This window comes from Adiantum capillus-veneris, chromosome 11 (assembly GCF_014529385.1).
Source record: "Adiantum capillus-veneris isolate H3 chromosome 11, ASM1452938v2, whole genome shotgun sequence".
In the NCBI taxonomy this organism is placed as follows: Eukaryota; Viridiplantae; Streptophyta; class Polypodiopsida; order Polypodiales; family Pteridaceae; genus Adiantum; species Adiantum capillus-veneris.
This window is the reverse complement of record NC_140941.1, coordinates 93,966,051-93,981,696: the sequence shown is the minus strand read 5'-3', so window position 1 is coordinate 93,981,696 and position 15,646 is coordinate 93,966,051. Positions and strand designations below refer to the sequence as shown.

Genomic DNA, 15,646 nt, shown 5'->3' with positions numbered 1-15,646 from the left:
CTCTCTCACTCTCTCTCTCTCTCTCTCACACACACACAAACACACAATGAGGGTCAAAATTTGCCGCGACCTGCACCTCTAGACTCTAGAGTCTCCGAGCTGACATGAGAGAGAGAGTAAGTAAATGGAGAATGGATCAAACAAAGCAGGCAAAGGTGCGTCATGGCTGCACTTCCCTTTTTTGTCAGAAGCTGCTGCGAGGCTGATGGGCAGCATCTCAGAGACCATCGACGAGGAGTTGGGGCCTTTGCTTTGTGCCAGCCGTACCCCCCCTGATGTTACCCTCTTCAGAAACTCCAAGCAAACTGCTGAAGGCTCTGTGGTCTTGCGTGCTGGCAAAGATAAAGGCCAGGTATTTCTTTATTGCCAAACAGAGCTCTTGATGCTTTTCATTGGTTGGGTCACTTAAGGAGTAGGATCCAGGAGCCATAAGATGGTGGCACCAACGTGTTTGATGATCATTCAAAAGCGAGATGCCTTGCCTGGTCTAATAGTTGGTGGGGAAGGCTTTTGTGGGTGCATCTGAAAAAAACGTTATCTTCAAGAAAGAGTGTATTTTTGAAGCAGTTAGGCATGCGTCATTGAGTGATTGAGTTGAAGTTATTGTCTGATTGAGTGGGCGTTAGCCTTCCCCTTGGTGGGTCCTTACTTTCGTGTTTTTGTGTGTGCTTTAATTCCTTATGAGAAACTCGATAAACTCTATGGCATCACACCTGTGTCCATCACATGTTGAACACCACTGCACAAACCACAGCCAAGAAGCTCCCAATGTATCAAGAATATGTTAGGGTTAAGGCCATCCTTATCATCCATCTAGGGTTAAGGCCATCCTCACCATCCATTGTGAAAAAGCCCTTAAAGCATCCAACATCTCAATATGATAAGGGACGGCTCCAACTTAGCATGCATACCCTCAATGACTCCCCATCTAACATGAACCCAAACCTTTGCTCGGCAAGCATCCATGCCTGTTGAAGGCTCCTCTATCGACAACAGGGTGCTATAAAAGGCTGTAGCAATCTTTGTGATCTCCCATGGCTTCTAAGTCAGTGTGACATGAAACATTTCGTGGTTTCGTCTGTTTCGGGGTTTTGAGACTTAGTAACCTTGTGTTTGTGCGTAGTACTAGATCCGAGCTAAAAGAAAACGCTGATCTGATGTGAATCTGAAAAACACTGAACTGATCTGAGGCTGAATCAAAAAACGCTGATATGATCTGAAATGCTGAAGCAGAAAAGGCTGGTCTGATCTGAAATGCTGGTGATGCTGGGCTGTAAAACGCTGGAGGGAGAGCCTACAAATGCTGAGTCCAGCGGGTACCTTGGAACTTGGTGTTGTGGTCGTGACTTCTTTTGCTTCCTCCTCCTTAAGGGATGACTCCAAGGTCACTTATCTACCCAAATAATACTGGGTCGAGCAGCCAAAAGGAGACTATTATTTGGGAAAATAATGCTCTAAATGTCACTTATTATTAAAATGACTTAAGAGGTGGTTCACATGCTTGAATGCTTAAATGACTTTATTGTGCAAGAGAGGGGTGATTTATCGGCGATGCAAATAGCAATTGCATCCAGATCCACTCAGGACCTCATAGATGCCCGATTGACTAATCCCTATTGCAACTATGTCTATCGAGATCATTCAGACCAAATGCTGCAGTCATTTCGTCTATTAGTTCCTGCACTCAAAACAAGTCAAGAACAAATCAGTATCATATTATCGGGAATTCCATTTCATAAAGTCATTACAACAGAATACTGTCAGCTCTCAGTATCCCTGAAGCTCAAAAAGACATCAGTGGCTCTAGTATCAAAATTCGTGGCATCTGTTGATAAAGGAGCTGAGTAACTCTCCTCTTGTGCATACCCACTGCACCAGATTTCCGACCAAGCTGAATTCGGGTTTCAAGTTGGAATAGACTATGCTAAACCAAAAGCTTCAAGGTAAAGTTTCACAATCTGAGGAGTATATGCTAGGTCCTCCTCCTCCATCCATTTCGCATCCAATGCAGGATAGTTCTTGAATTTAACCGAAAACCGCCTTATTACTCTACCCTTAATCTTTCTGTCTTTATGTGCCAATCTTTCTGTCTTTATGTGCCAATATCTATTTTGGAACAAGGATCTCCTTGTTTTCTTCCACTTCGGTTCGCTGATGAGGCTCCCCATCTTTGGGCACATCGCCTCTAAAAGGCCGCAGGAGACTCACATGAAAAGCATTGTGAATCCTCCAAGTTTTCGGCAGCTTCAGTCGGAAGGAGACATCATTTATCTTTTTGGAGATTTGGAAAGGTCCGTAGTTTCGCATACTAAGCTTTGGAAAAAGCCTCTCCTTTCCCTTTTTCTTTTTCAAGCGTGCCTTCTCAAAGTGTAAGAGCATTCAATCGTTCTCCTTCAATTTCAAATCACGACGATGACGATCTGCTGCCTTTTTTTGTCTTTCTTGAGATTTCTGCAAAGCCTCGCGGACCTTGGCAAAAGCCGTGTCCAAGTCGCGCGTGTACTCATCGGCTTCAAAAATCTTATCTTTCGTGCTTAGGAAGGGTGGAACCTTCGTAGCACCTTCAATAATCTCAAATGGCTCCTTCCCCGTCGACGAGTGTACCATGTTGTTGTAGGTATATTCCACCAAAGGTAAATACTTTTCCCATTGAGTCTTCTGATCGAAGATGTAAGACTTCAATAAATCTAGAACCACTGAATTGGCAATCTCAAATTGCCCGTCAGTCTGTGAGTGGAAAGATGACGAGAACTGCAACCGCGTGCCAATGTTCTCCCAAATTGCCTTCCAAAACAAGCTCGTAAATTTGGGTTCCTATCGGAGACAATCGTCTCGGGCATGCCATGTAATTTGAAGATCTGGGCCACAAACAGTCTCGCTAAGTGATCCGGCTTGACTGTTTTCTTCACTGGAATGAAATGAGCTTGCTTGCTAAACTTGTCCATCATAGTCCAGATACCATCGTGACCAGTCCGTGTTCTCGGGATTAAAAAAATGAAATCCATTGCAATACTTTCCCGAGGGCGGGTGGGTATGGGCAAAGGCTGTAACAATCCCTGTGCTTTATGCCTGTCAAACTTGACCTTCTGGCATACCAAGCACCTGCGCATAAACTCATCCACATCCTTCTTGAGTGTCAGCCAAAAGAAGTATCTCTCTACCCCTTTCAAGGTGGTAGCAATGCCGCAATGACCCGTAAAAGGTGGACAGTGGCATTCGGTCATAACCTTTTCCCTCAACGGCTGTGTAACGCACAACATGGTTTTCCTCATCAAGTAGCCATCCCGAATGAAATATCCCGTTATTATCTCCCCATCCTGTATCTTTGTAAAAATATCTGCGAAATCTGTATCTGTGGCATACTGATCGGCCATGTCCTCGAAGCTCCTATGATGTATCGCGGAAATAGCCAGAACCAACTGCTTCCGAGATAAAGCATCTGCCACCAATTTCTTCCGTCCCTGAACATGGACAATGGAAGTGAAACTGTGACAAGATGTTTGCCCAGTGCATCTGCTTTTCCGATAGCTGCTTCTGTGACAAGAAGTAGCGTAAACTCTGATGGTCTGTAAAGACAATAAAATCCGCTCCGAGTAGATAGTGCCGCCATTGAGTAAGAGCATGGATAACCGCCAAAAGCTCTTTCTCATAAATCTGTGCTGTCAATTCTTGCCTTGAGAACAATCGGCTCTCGTAAGCAATGACATGGCCTTCTTGCATTAAGACAGCACCCAGACTACGACCACAAGCATCACAATATACTTCAAATGACTTCTGCAAGTCCGGCAAAGTCAAAACTGGTCCCGTAGTCAATTCTCTTCCAAAGTTTGAAAGGCAGTCACCCCTTTGGGTCCCCACGAGAAAGGGACTCCTTTTTGTGTCAAATATTCAAAGGGGAAGCAACCTCTGCAAACTTTCTAATGAACCGCCTGTAGTGCGAAGCCCAAGAAGTTTCTAACTTCATGGACATTCTTCAAATCAAGCCAATCACGGATAGTCGCTATCTTGGCCGGGTCCATCTGCACTCCTGCTGCTGACCCAATGTGTCCCAAAAAGTGTATCTCTGGTAGGAAAAATTTACTTTTCTTCGCATTAATCACCAACTTGTGATCTCGTAATGCCTGAAAGACCTGAAGCAGATGTTGTCTATGTTCTGCCTCACCCTTGGAGAAAACAATGATATCGTCAAAGAAAATGCCAACAAATAGTTTGTACTCTCAAAAAATCCTGTCTATCATCTGGTTAAATGTCGCAGGAGCATTGGTTAAGCCAAAAGGCATTACCAAAAACTCAAATAACCCAAAAGTCATCCGAAAGGTTGTCTTGTAGACGTCTCCCGGCGCGACTCGGATCTAATGATATCCGCTCTTCAAATCGATCCTGCTAAAGCACGAGGATCCCTGTAATCTATCAAGTATATCATGGATCCTAGGAATCGGAAATCTATTCTTGATGGTGATTTTGTTGAGAGCTCTATGATCGATGAACATTCTCCAAGATCCGTCTTTCTTCAAAACAAACAACACTGGAGAGCAATACGGTGAAGTACTTTGTTGGCATTAAGAACAGATTTCATGGATCCATGTAATCTGTCAAGTATATCATGGATCCTAGGAATCGGAAATCTGCTCTTGCATCCTTTTCTTTCTTTGTTGGGTTACTCTTCTTTCTATTTTCATTGTTCGAAGTCTGTTCATTCCTTTGTGTCATGATTTCATCTGTGGGGTATGTCAAACTGCTAGAGTGAATGGCAAAACCCCGTTTCGCATCACTCATTAATTCCTGAATGGAATCAGACTTTTGTTCTAAGCAGTGATCTCGGATCTCTGTAAGAAGTCCCAAGGTAAACCGCTCAATTTGCTCTTTGAACGAGATCTTCTTAAATGAAGAGGCTGGTAGAAAAGAGCTCCAGAATCTCTCGCAATATGCGTCCAAAGTATCCTTCTTGGTCATCTGAAGATGATTCCAAGCAGTTCGTATGTTGCGTTCGTACTCTCGAGTCAGCCAAGAAGAAATAAAAAGCCTTTTAAATTTCAGCCATTTAACTGGCGCTTTCTTGTTCAATAGAAGCGTGGACCACCAAGTTTGAGCATTTCCCTTGAAATAGGAAGTAGCCCTCCGAATCTTGGAGTGCTTTGAGTAACGCCCTCCAGAGAAAGCTATGTCAAACTGTTGTATGAAGGCCAAAGCCTTCGAAGCATCTCTAAAATCAGAGAAAGTGTTAAATTTAACTGATTGTCCACCTTCTTTGAACTCTCGGACTTTCTTGCTTTTATCTTCCAGAAAGTCATACTGGGTGGCTTTGTAAAAATTTTTCTTCTTTGAATAGAATCTGCGGTCATCAGAGTCCGAACTATTTAAAGACGAGTCCTCTGAAGAACTGTCTGAAAATGGGCGAGATTTAGACTTCTTTGCCTTTTTCTTGCCCTTTTGCTTTTTACTTCGCTTTTTGCCTTTTCTGTCTTCTTCGCTCGAATCGGAAGAGCCAGAAGAACTCTCAACAGAAGAAGAAGAACTAGGTAATCCTTCAAACCGCACACGCTTCTTCTGCCCTTTGGCCGAGGCAAAAGTAGACTGACGACCCAAATAACCTAGGAAGTTAATTCCTTTCTTTTGCTTTTTGTCGTGCGTTTCTGCTTTGTTCCGTCGGCTGATCTCTATTTGAAGCCATAAGTGCCGCGTAAAAAGGATCGGATTTCCCTGTAGAAGAGAAATCAGTCGTGCTCTGATACCACTGTAACAGACTTAGACACTCCAAGTCAAGAATCTACCGCGACACCCAAAGAAATCACTTCAAATAGTTCACATTTCACAATTGATTCGACACTGGCCCGACGGAGTTCCGTGCCTAGAGATGTTGGCCCCAAAGACTGGCGCCCCTTTCGGTATTTCTTTTTGTGTTAAATCTGTTGCAAAAGTACAAGCGAGTGGGAGGCTCTCACTCTCAGACTCTGCGTCCAGATGCTCTGAGAAGTCTGAAGCCTGCCCACTTATTTAAAGGTTTACAAGGGACGCCAAAAGCAGAGCCCCAAAAGCTGAAAATCAAAAGCCTTGCCAAAAATAAAGCAATAGCTTTCTTTTCGCTCACAAGCTCTCTCTCTTGAAGAAATAAAGCAGAAAGCAAAGGAGCTCTCTCTCTCTCTCTCTCTCTCTCTCTCTCTCTCTCTCTCTCTCTCTCTCTCTCTCTCTCTCTCTCTCTCCAATTTGTGTAGATAAAGCAAAGCAAAAACTGCCGCCTGCTTTTCGTGCTGCTGCAAATTCCGCCGCAAACGCGGACGTCCGTACAGCCTGCCACATGTCAGCCAGCTTGTGAAATGCGCCGCAAATTCCGGCAGCCAACCACGTCAGCATTTGCCAGACTTTCCCGGGGGTCCATTGCCAAGGGGCAGTGTACTGGGCAGCCACGTCACCAGTTTGTGACATCGACGATGTGGAAGCATAGAGCAACGGAGAGAGAGAGAGAGAGAGAGAGAGAGAGAGAGAGAGAGAGAGAGAGAGAGAGAGAGAGAGAGAGAGAGAGAGAGAGAGAGAGAGAGAGAGAGAGAGAGAGAGAGAGAAATGAAATGTTATATTAACATCTTCAAAAGGCCAAAATGACCTATGAGACCAATCAGTTACAAAATAGTGAATCTAATACCATGTCTGGGTACAAAAGAACTAGAAAAGAACTAGAAGTGGAACAAAATACTACTACTACTACTACAATCTAAAACTACGTGGGTGTAGCAGCTGATACAATAGGTACCCGGTAAACTGGATGTAACAGTGTGTGAAACAAAGATGGAAGAAATGGTGAGGATCCATCCTCATCTGCACTCTGGATGTCGAGAGAGTATGGCTCGAATCTTCTGTTGTAGTCTCCGTCGATGCTGTGTAGCTCCTCTCCTCAGTCGCGGTCGTCTGTATCTCTGTAGCTCCAATGCTCGGTCGATGAGAGTGCCAGTAGTGGTCGAATGAGTGTGGGACGAGCTCTGCAGTGGTGGCTGCTCCTCTGGCTGTCCCATATCTAGTGAAAAGAAATCTGTAATGTGTCTCTGGGACTGCCTCTCTCTAGCTCTCCCCAGTAAAGTGTCTCTATACCTGTGTAACTCAAGTAGATATAGTCCAAGACATCTCTGATCCTCATAACTCATGACCCTAGATAGAGGACCAAAACCCTCTCTGAATAAGCAGTGGAAACGCCCCCGTATCTCATAGAACACTGTGCAATGACATATGTAGTGCAACTCTGTCTCTGGCTCTCTCTGGCATAATCGGCATATCCTGCTGTCTGCTGGTATCCCTCTGAATCTACCGGTCTCAATCTCGAGCTGATGTGAGGATGTGCGTATCTGACCAATGGCACAACGCAAACCATGAGACATATGTGTGTCCATGTAGCTGGGTCGAATCACAAACCCATCTCCTGTGAGGTGGAGAAGATGCTCTCTATAGAAAGCCATCTTTGTGCTCAACTCCTGAGGCGGCTCTATCCATGTCCTCCTGGTGTCGAGCTGGATCAGGTCCTGACAAATGAGTCTAGTGATCTCCACCCGTGTAAGAGACAGCGAGGGTGCCTGAAGAGAATACTGGAAAGGGGGCAACCTGTCCATGGTGAAGCCATGCGTCTGAAACCATGAAGTCATCTGTGCATACCAGCATGAAGTGTCCCCCTGTAGAGCTAACTGTCTGGAAGACTCAAGGGCCAATCTAGCATATCTGTCTCTAGTAGTATCCCATAGGCTGTGCACAAAGGACACTGATCTGGTAAGCGCCTCAATCTCCATGGGGGGGGCAGCTAGCTCTGCTCGAATGATCGCGTGAGGTACGGAGGCCTTGGCTCTAATCAATCGGGAGATCATAGATACCAAGGGCCTCTCCATACCTCTCCAACCATCCTGGCCTACAGAGAGAGAGAGAGAGAGAGAGAAGAAGAAGAAGAGTTTTTAACGTCGTAGGAAACTATCCCAAGAGACCTTAAAGATCTAGCCGATGAGGAGTTGAACTCAAGACCTGTTATTCAAGAGGGAAATGGCATAACCAATCTACCACACTTGGCAATGAATTGATACATCTTACAATGGGGGCTTCGTGTGTTTATATACTCACCTTAGCAAATTGCCCTACCCAGAGTTTGACAAATAAGTAAATTAAATATCTTAAGCCAAAATAAATATTGTGATCACATTGGGCTATTCACTCGAGATGCTATAAACTTTAACAAGACCTACAATCGATTTTATGTAGGGTTAAAATCCACACTTTTTGCGGAGAGAGAGAGAGAGAGAGAGAGAGAGAGAGAGAGAGAGAGAGAGAGAGAGAGAGAGAGAGAGAGAGAGAGAGAGAGAGAGAGAGAGAGAGAGAGAGAGAAATGAAAATGAAATGAAATGTTATATTAACGTCTTCAGAAGGCCAAAATGACCTATGAAACTAGAAAGTTACAATGTGGTGGATCTGATACAAAGTCAGAGTAACAAAAATAACAATGACAAAATGAAATGACAGAATAAAATGCTATGGAATCTGAAAAAGCTAGGTGTGATCTAAGCAAATAGGTGGGATAGCTAAATCACAGATCACAAAAGATCCAGCTAGGTGGGAGAGCTAAATCACAGGTCACAAAAGATCCAGCATCGGTCGCTGGCGGATCTCATCAATCTCCTCCATGGTCAATAGCCTGCCCGGGCGTCTTGCATGTTGGGCCAAAGTGATCCGAATCCTCTGATGCAACCTCCATCGATGGTGTGTAGTCCTCCGGAGTCGTGGGCGTCTGGATTTCCCTAGCTCGGTCGCTCGGTCGATCAGTGTGCCTCCGGTGTGAGATGGCGAGCTCTCCTGTGGTAGTAGCTCCTTCGGGTGTCCAGTGTCTGCTCTAAAGAAGTCTGTGATCCGTCTCTGAGACTGGCTGGCCTCTCCTCTCATCAGGCTCTCTTTGTGTTTGCACAACTCGAGCAAAAACAGACCCAAGCATCTCTGATCCTCGTATCGCATGACTCTGGAGAGTGGTCCGAAGCCCTCTCTGAACAAGCAGTGGAAGCGGCCGCGTATCTCGTAGTAGACGAGGCAGTGGCATGTGTAGTGCAACTCTGTCTCAGGCTCCAAGTCACATAGGAGGCATGTCCTGGCCTCTGCTGGTACTCTGCTGTATCTCTCAGTCTCGATCCGCAGCTGGTGTGAAGGTGTGCGTATCTGGCCAATAACACACTGTATTCCATGAGACAAGCGGGTGTCCATGTATCTAGGTCTCGTCATAAAACCGTCCTCCGTAAGCTGGAGAAGATGCTCTCTGTAGAGAGCCATCTTTGTGCCCAGCTCCTGTGCTGGCTGTATCCATGTCCTCCTGATGTCTAGCTGAGTCATGTCTTGGCGGATGAGCCTGGTGATCTCGGACTGTGTGAGAGTCAGAGAGGGTGCATCCAGTGAGTACTGGAAGGGGGGCAGTGTGTCTATGTTGAACCCATGCGCATGAAACCATGATGTCATCTCCCCATACCAGCATGCTGTATCTCCCTGCATGGCTAACTGTCGAGAAGACTCAAGCGCAAGGCGGGCATATCTGTTTCTGGGAAGTTCCCAAATGTGGTGTATGAGGGAGACAGATCTGGTGAGTGCCTCAACCACTAGCGGGGCGGGGGGGGGGGGGGGGGGGGGGGGGGGGGGGGGCAGCTAGCTCTGCTCGTATAATGGCACGTGGTACTGAAGCCTTGGCTCTAATGAGCCGTGAGATCATAGAGACTAGTGGCTTCTCCATGTCTTCCCATCCATCAGTGCGACCTATCCTCCCATGATGGTCCAATGAAGGTCCCCAAATCTCAGCTCCATAGAGCAATGCAGAAGCCACCAGGGTGTCAAAGAGCCAGAGCTTTGTCCGAGGCTCCTGAAACTGAACATGTGAACACATCCTCTCCAATCTAACCAATGCTGCATGGGCTCTGGTCAATCTAGTCTCTGCTGCTCTTCTCAATGAAAATGCTGGTCCACTAAAAACCACTCCAAGGTAGGTGTAAGCATCTGTATACTCCACTGTCTCCTGGCTGTATGTGAATGCGGGTGCTGACCTCCTGATCCACTGTGGGGTCGTATTTAATACCATGACCTTGGTTTTACCAAGGTTTACAGACAAGCCACTTTCATGGGCAAAGCTATGCAAAGCATCCAAGTGACGTTGCATCCCCTCTGGAGAGTCGGAGATCAGCACAATATCATCAGCATATAACAATAGTGGGATCCATGTTCCTGCCAATTGTGCACCTCTATCACCATCTCTCTCAATGTAGTCAGAAACCTCATCCACATACATACCAAACAGAGTAGGAGAGAGCGGGCAACCCTGCTTCACCCCAATAGTTGAATGAACCGCTGTAGATAGGCCCTTTGAGGTGCGTACATGCCCCACTACTGACCTGTACAGTGCCATGACCCCCCAAATGAGCTCTGTGGGTACTCCCATCTCCTGTAATCTGCGCATCAATTTAGCTCTGGGTACGGTGTCAAATGCTTTGCGGAAGTCCACAAAGCTGCAATAGATCCGTCTCCCATGTGATCTGCCCTCCTCAATGATGGCTCTGAGTGTCAAGATATGGTCAAGAGTAGAAAAACCTCTCCTGAATCCTGCCTGCCTGGCTGTGCGTATCCCTTCCTTCTCTGCCCATCTACTCAGCTGCTGCTCAAGAATGGATGCGTACAACCGTGCCAATGTGTGTCCGATCATGATAGTGCGATAATTCCCAGGCTCCATAGGGTCTCCTGACTTGAAGATAGGTACAATATTAGATAGGCTCCAAGTATCAGGCAAGCCCTCACACATGGCACGGTTAAACATAACTGCTAGGAGCTTTGCTAGTAGATCTCTGGCATGCATGAAGCGCTCAGCCACTAAGCCATCATGATCATATGCTCTCCCAGTCCTCATCCTGTCAATGGCCTTCCTCACCATCTCAGCGGTTTAAAAAGCACATGTATGGGGGCATGGATCGGGGGGGGTCGGGAAGGGGTGGCTGTCCAGAAACTGTATAGAGATGACGCGTACTGGCCCCAAGCCTCTGTGGAGGTAATGGAAGGGGGAGGGGAGTGCTCATGAAAGAGCCGCCATGCCTCACGTGAGTCCTGACTCAAGAATAGCTGGTATAGATCCTGCTCTAGGCGAGCCAAAAATGCCCTCTTCTTCCGCCACACTAGGCATCGGAAGTCAATCTGTGACTGTCTGCGAGAAAGAGCAAACTGCCCTCCACATTAGCTGAGCAAGACAAACCCAAAAATAGTGCCTCAAAGACTCAGACTGTAAAGTACATTGCTGACAACTTGGATCATGACTAGTGACTGCACCCCAAGGGCCAACTGGCAACCTTGCATGCATTATCATCCACATGAAATAGCATATGTTGCGGTTGATCTTGAGGGTCCATATGCATGATCAAAACTGTCGCTGAAAAGCACGGTCAATGCACTGGTCGCGCCATACCTCTGACTATCATGGACGGTGTGGTGGATGTCGTGCCTGCAAGAGAAGCCTCCTCGCAAGAGAGACAGTATGCCCAAAAAAGGAAAGAGGGGTCTCGTCAGCCTACAAGGAAGGCCATAGCCACTCACTAGGATCTCAATCCAACTCAACTAAAGGCTTCCCATGCGATACCCACAACCCCCAAAGCGGTGCCTTCGTTAAACTGGAAATAGTTGGGGGCAGTTGCATGGCTTTTGCAATTTCAAGGATCACACACCTTTTTCTAGGGCTTGCTGATAGATCGAGTCTTCATGCTTTCTTCCTTAGGATATAGACGAGGCATTCTGTAGATGATTCTAGAAGCAGGTCACTAGTTGGACTTTTACCAGGCGGGATATAGTTTTCACTATGATCTGCAACATCACTCTATGGACCATGTGGAAGGCCCATTGCGCTCACATTCTGGGCTCGCAGTCTTCCCATACATCCACCATTCTGACGACTGTATGGACTGGGCTACATACTCTTTGTAGTTAGTGGGATACTGCAATCTCCTCCAGGGTAGCGGAACAGCGTAGACGTGCCTTTCTTCACACATTGGAGAGATTGTCAGTTCTTCAGTCGGAACCATGGTCACATCACATGGCATAATTCAACTCTCCAGTGATTCATTCTACATTCATCATACAAGCCACTTGGATGTTCACATAGCCCTTACTTTTATTATCCCGCTTTTGTACTTCCTTTGGATGATATGCCATCTCCAAGATGTTCAGTTCTTTTCAGTGGGGACCATGGTCACATCACACGGCATTATGCACCTTCCCAGTGGTTCATTCTACATTCATCAATCATACAAGCCACTTGTATGTTCACATAGCCCTTACTTTGTTATCCCGCTTTTGTTCTTCCTTTGGATGATAGACCATTAGGCATCTCTTTTGTAGACAAGATACAACCTCCTTTCTTGAGAGAGAGAGAGAGAGAGAGAGAGAGAGAGAGAGAGAGAGAGAGAGAGAGAGAGAGAGAGAGAGAGAGAGAGAGAGAGAGAGAGCCAGCTCTGTTCTTTGCGGTTGGTCCATGGAGACCTCCAGATGTTTCTTTGAGGAGTGGGTCACTATGTGTCGACATACTTTTTCTGTAGTTGTTAGGATCACGGCACATTTTCATTGGTCCGGAGAGAGCTCCCATGATCAGATTCAGAGTACTGAGGACTCCTTTGGACTATCTAGGTATATGTTAAGGTTTGGAAAGGTCAAAAGTTCATTCTTTTAGAACGTGTCTGATCGTGCCAAGAAACATTAGACATGCTAGATGTTTAAAAGCTCTTATTTCAGATTTAAAGCTTCTTATTGGCCATAACGTATTCCAGATGGCCCCTTTGAGGATGGGGTCAAATTGTTGGATCTTGGACCCTTACTGCAGGTTGGGAGAACTTTTGTCGGACAATTTTTATGAAATTTGTAATCTTGAGCACTTAGTATTAGGCATCTCGGACCACACTTATTTAGGAGTCGCTTGTTTGATCTGAGAACAGAGGTGGTGCAGTCAGAAGTGAGCTCCTTGAAGGCCTTAGTGGGTCCAAAGTTTGCCTCTGTTCTGGCAAGGACACACTTTAAATCTGCGCATAAAACGTGCTCCAATTAAGGTCCATGTAAGCATACATCTATGGCTTGATGGAAGCCTGCTACAAAAAGGCATCCTGTTGACGTTTATCATGTTTCATTTCTCTTGTGACCACACCTTCCCAAGCTTGAAGCATCTATCATGGAGGTGTGTTGATGCTGTTGTTCCGTTGGCTGCCCTCTGTGCCGCGTTTCTTTACTCGGTTTTGCCCTTCTTTGCGATCTAGCGCTCGCTGGTTAGTGGCTAGCACGATGCTAGTTATCCTTTCTTAAAATTGAAAATTTCAAAAACCGTTGCAATCCACAAATTGGCTCAAGTTTTGTCATGGACTAACTAGCTATTATTGACTAACCATGAGACCCAGTTTAGAAGTTGCAGTCACTTCATGCTTCTTGTGTGTCAGTTAAAATGTGTGTTTCTATGTAAGGTATGTGTTTTTTTAATGAAGAAAAAGGAGGGCTTTACCCTTTGTATTACGTAACCAAGCTACAGGAGGCCCGTGGGCCGTATGCATTACCTCTGGTGGTGAAAAAACCTCTGAAACATAATGGATACAACAAACCTTAGGGTTAAAACCACCAGGGATACAGAGTTACGAAAGATGGGTGATACATCAAAGGCTACTAACAAAAGGAGGTAGGGACAACTGTAGCAGAGAGCTGAAGCATCAAAGCCAGTGGAGGTTAAGCATCCTGAACATCTGGTGTGAACGAGCAGGACTCCGACAGCGAGCGCCAGCAGGCAGCGCAGCACACACAAACAGGGAGTGGTGCGAGCATCCGTGGCATACATCCTTTAGAGCTACACTCTCTCTCTCTGTGTGTGTGTGTGTGTGTGTGTGTAAGGTAGGTATGACCATGTATGTGCAAGGGGTGTGTTTTACAACGCCTTGTGGTGGTTACAAGGCATACTATCACAAAATGCTTCATTCTTCTGATCAAACTTTGCTGACTTTATCTCAAGTTTCTTTGATGAGATCTTGTAGTTCACTGATTTTGCAAATCTTCTCACCATCAAGTATATTCAATGCAGGTTAGTTTTGTATTGGGCTCCTGGCTTCACTGCAAATTAACGGCCGGAACTCTTGACATTGCCACTATCATAATAATGCTGGGACCAGAGATCGATGCTCCTCATTTTATGTTCGAGTTTATTCAGAATGATAACAACAGTGTAGTGCTCCTTTTGGATTTGCTGCCAAGAAAGGATGTTGTTCTTGATCCGGATTATCTTAAACGCTACTATGAGGACACGGGGCTAGAAAAGTTGAGAAAGGGCTTGGAAAAAATACCCCAATCCAAAGTCTATGTTCCGAGCTCGCTCTATGTAAGAAGCGTGGTGTCCCCGACGGCATTGCTTTACAAATTTAAGAGCTTACAACAGTCTAGTGGCAATGCCAATATAGGCAATTTGGAAGATTTGGACATATTAGTCAAAGAAATTGTACATCCTACTGCTAAGGAGGTCTTGTTCAAGTGGTTGGATGCTTTTAGGCATAAAGGGATGAAAGCATGCGGCGAGGAGAGTAGGAAGTTGATGGAAAGGGATGCTCAAATTAAGGAGAAGGGCGTCGAAATTGACCTTAGCTCCAACATGCCTAGACTCTTTGGTCATGAAATTACTAATAAAGTTATTCAAGCTTATCGCAAAGGAGTTTAAGGCTTTCTCTCAAGTGTTGCCTTGACCAAAACCTGTAAATACGTTTCTCCATAAATTCTTGCACTCAGATGTAGCTTTTGTTTGTAATTTTATTCAAGGTTGCAATACAATTGGACAGTTTGTCCAAGCTACTTAAGGTGATTGCTGGCTTGCTTGACATGCATATCCTATTGTTGCTTGTGGATATGCGGATAAAAGCCATTCAGAAATTGTGGAAAGTGCTGCAAAGACAAACTTGAATGGATATGGTGTAATCCATTCATACTCGAAGAAGATGCCATGCTTAGGGGCCTTTTTCATGGTCTTACCGCCTTTTCGTCATTCAAAGTCTTTAGACAACATTTAAAAGCTGACTCATGTGCAGGCGAGCTTTCCAAGCTTGAACCATGAGACGTTCTTGTATTTACTTTATCAAGCAGAGAGTTCATGAATTGTGCCTAATAAAGATGATCTTGGATGCCCCCCCCCCCCCCCAGAAAGGCTGTAAGGCTTTTGAATTATTGGTGCATGGTTCACACACAAGGCCTATTGACAAACCTCCATACCAAGCTTGCGATTACTCCAAAAGCTATAACGCTAAAGACAAATGGGTAAGATTCAAGAGAGATTGTTACAGGCATATTGCCAACGTGCTTCAACCTCTTGGGTCTTATTAGGGCAGCTAACAATCTCTTGGGGATCCATTTATATAGATGGATGTTTGTCAAGTTTAATTGGTGGGATACTTGGCGCAATTTCAAAGGTGCATAAGAGTTTATAACTTTGAACGGTGAGGTATACACTCGTTGACTTTTCAATGTCATAGGCTATTCTTGAAAGAGCTTGAAAAGGATAGTTTCAAAGAAAGGGGTTGTTGCTTATTTAAAATGTGGGGTTGGACTATTCTAGCTTGAAAAAAGGTACCTGCATTTGGGTTTGTGACAACTGCTTTAAGTATGCACA

The 15,646-nt window shown here is 45.4% G+C and overlaps 1 protein-coding gene across 1 annotated transcript; it reads left to right on the top strand.

Moving 5' to 3' along the window:
* LOC147447667 (red chlorophyll catabolite reductase-like) lies at positions 1 to 15,135 on the top strand. The gene is made up of 2 exons (XM_086523393.1): positions 1 to 352; positions 14,078 to 15,135. Exons 1-2 carry the CDS (start codon positions 125 to 127, stop codon positions 14,702 to 14,704), a joined length of 855 nt encoding a protein of 284 aa, XP_086379519.1. The 5' UTR covers positions 1 to 124; the 3' UTR covers positions 14,705 to 15,135.
* Positions 15,136 to 15,646: the final 511 nt, after the last annotated feature.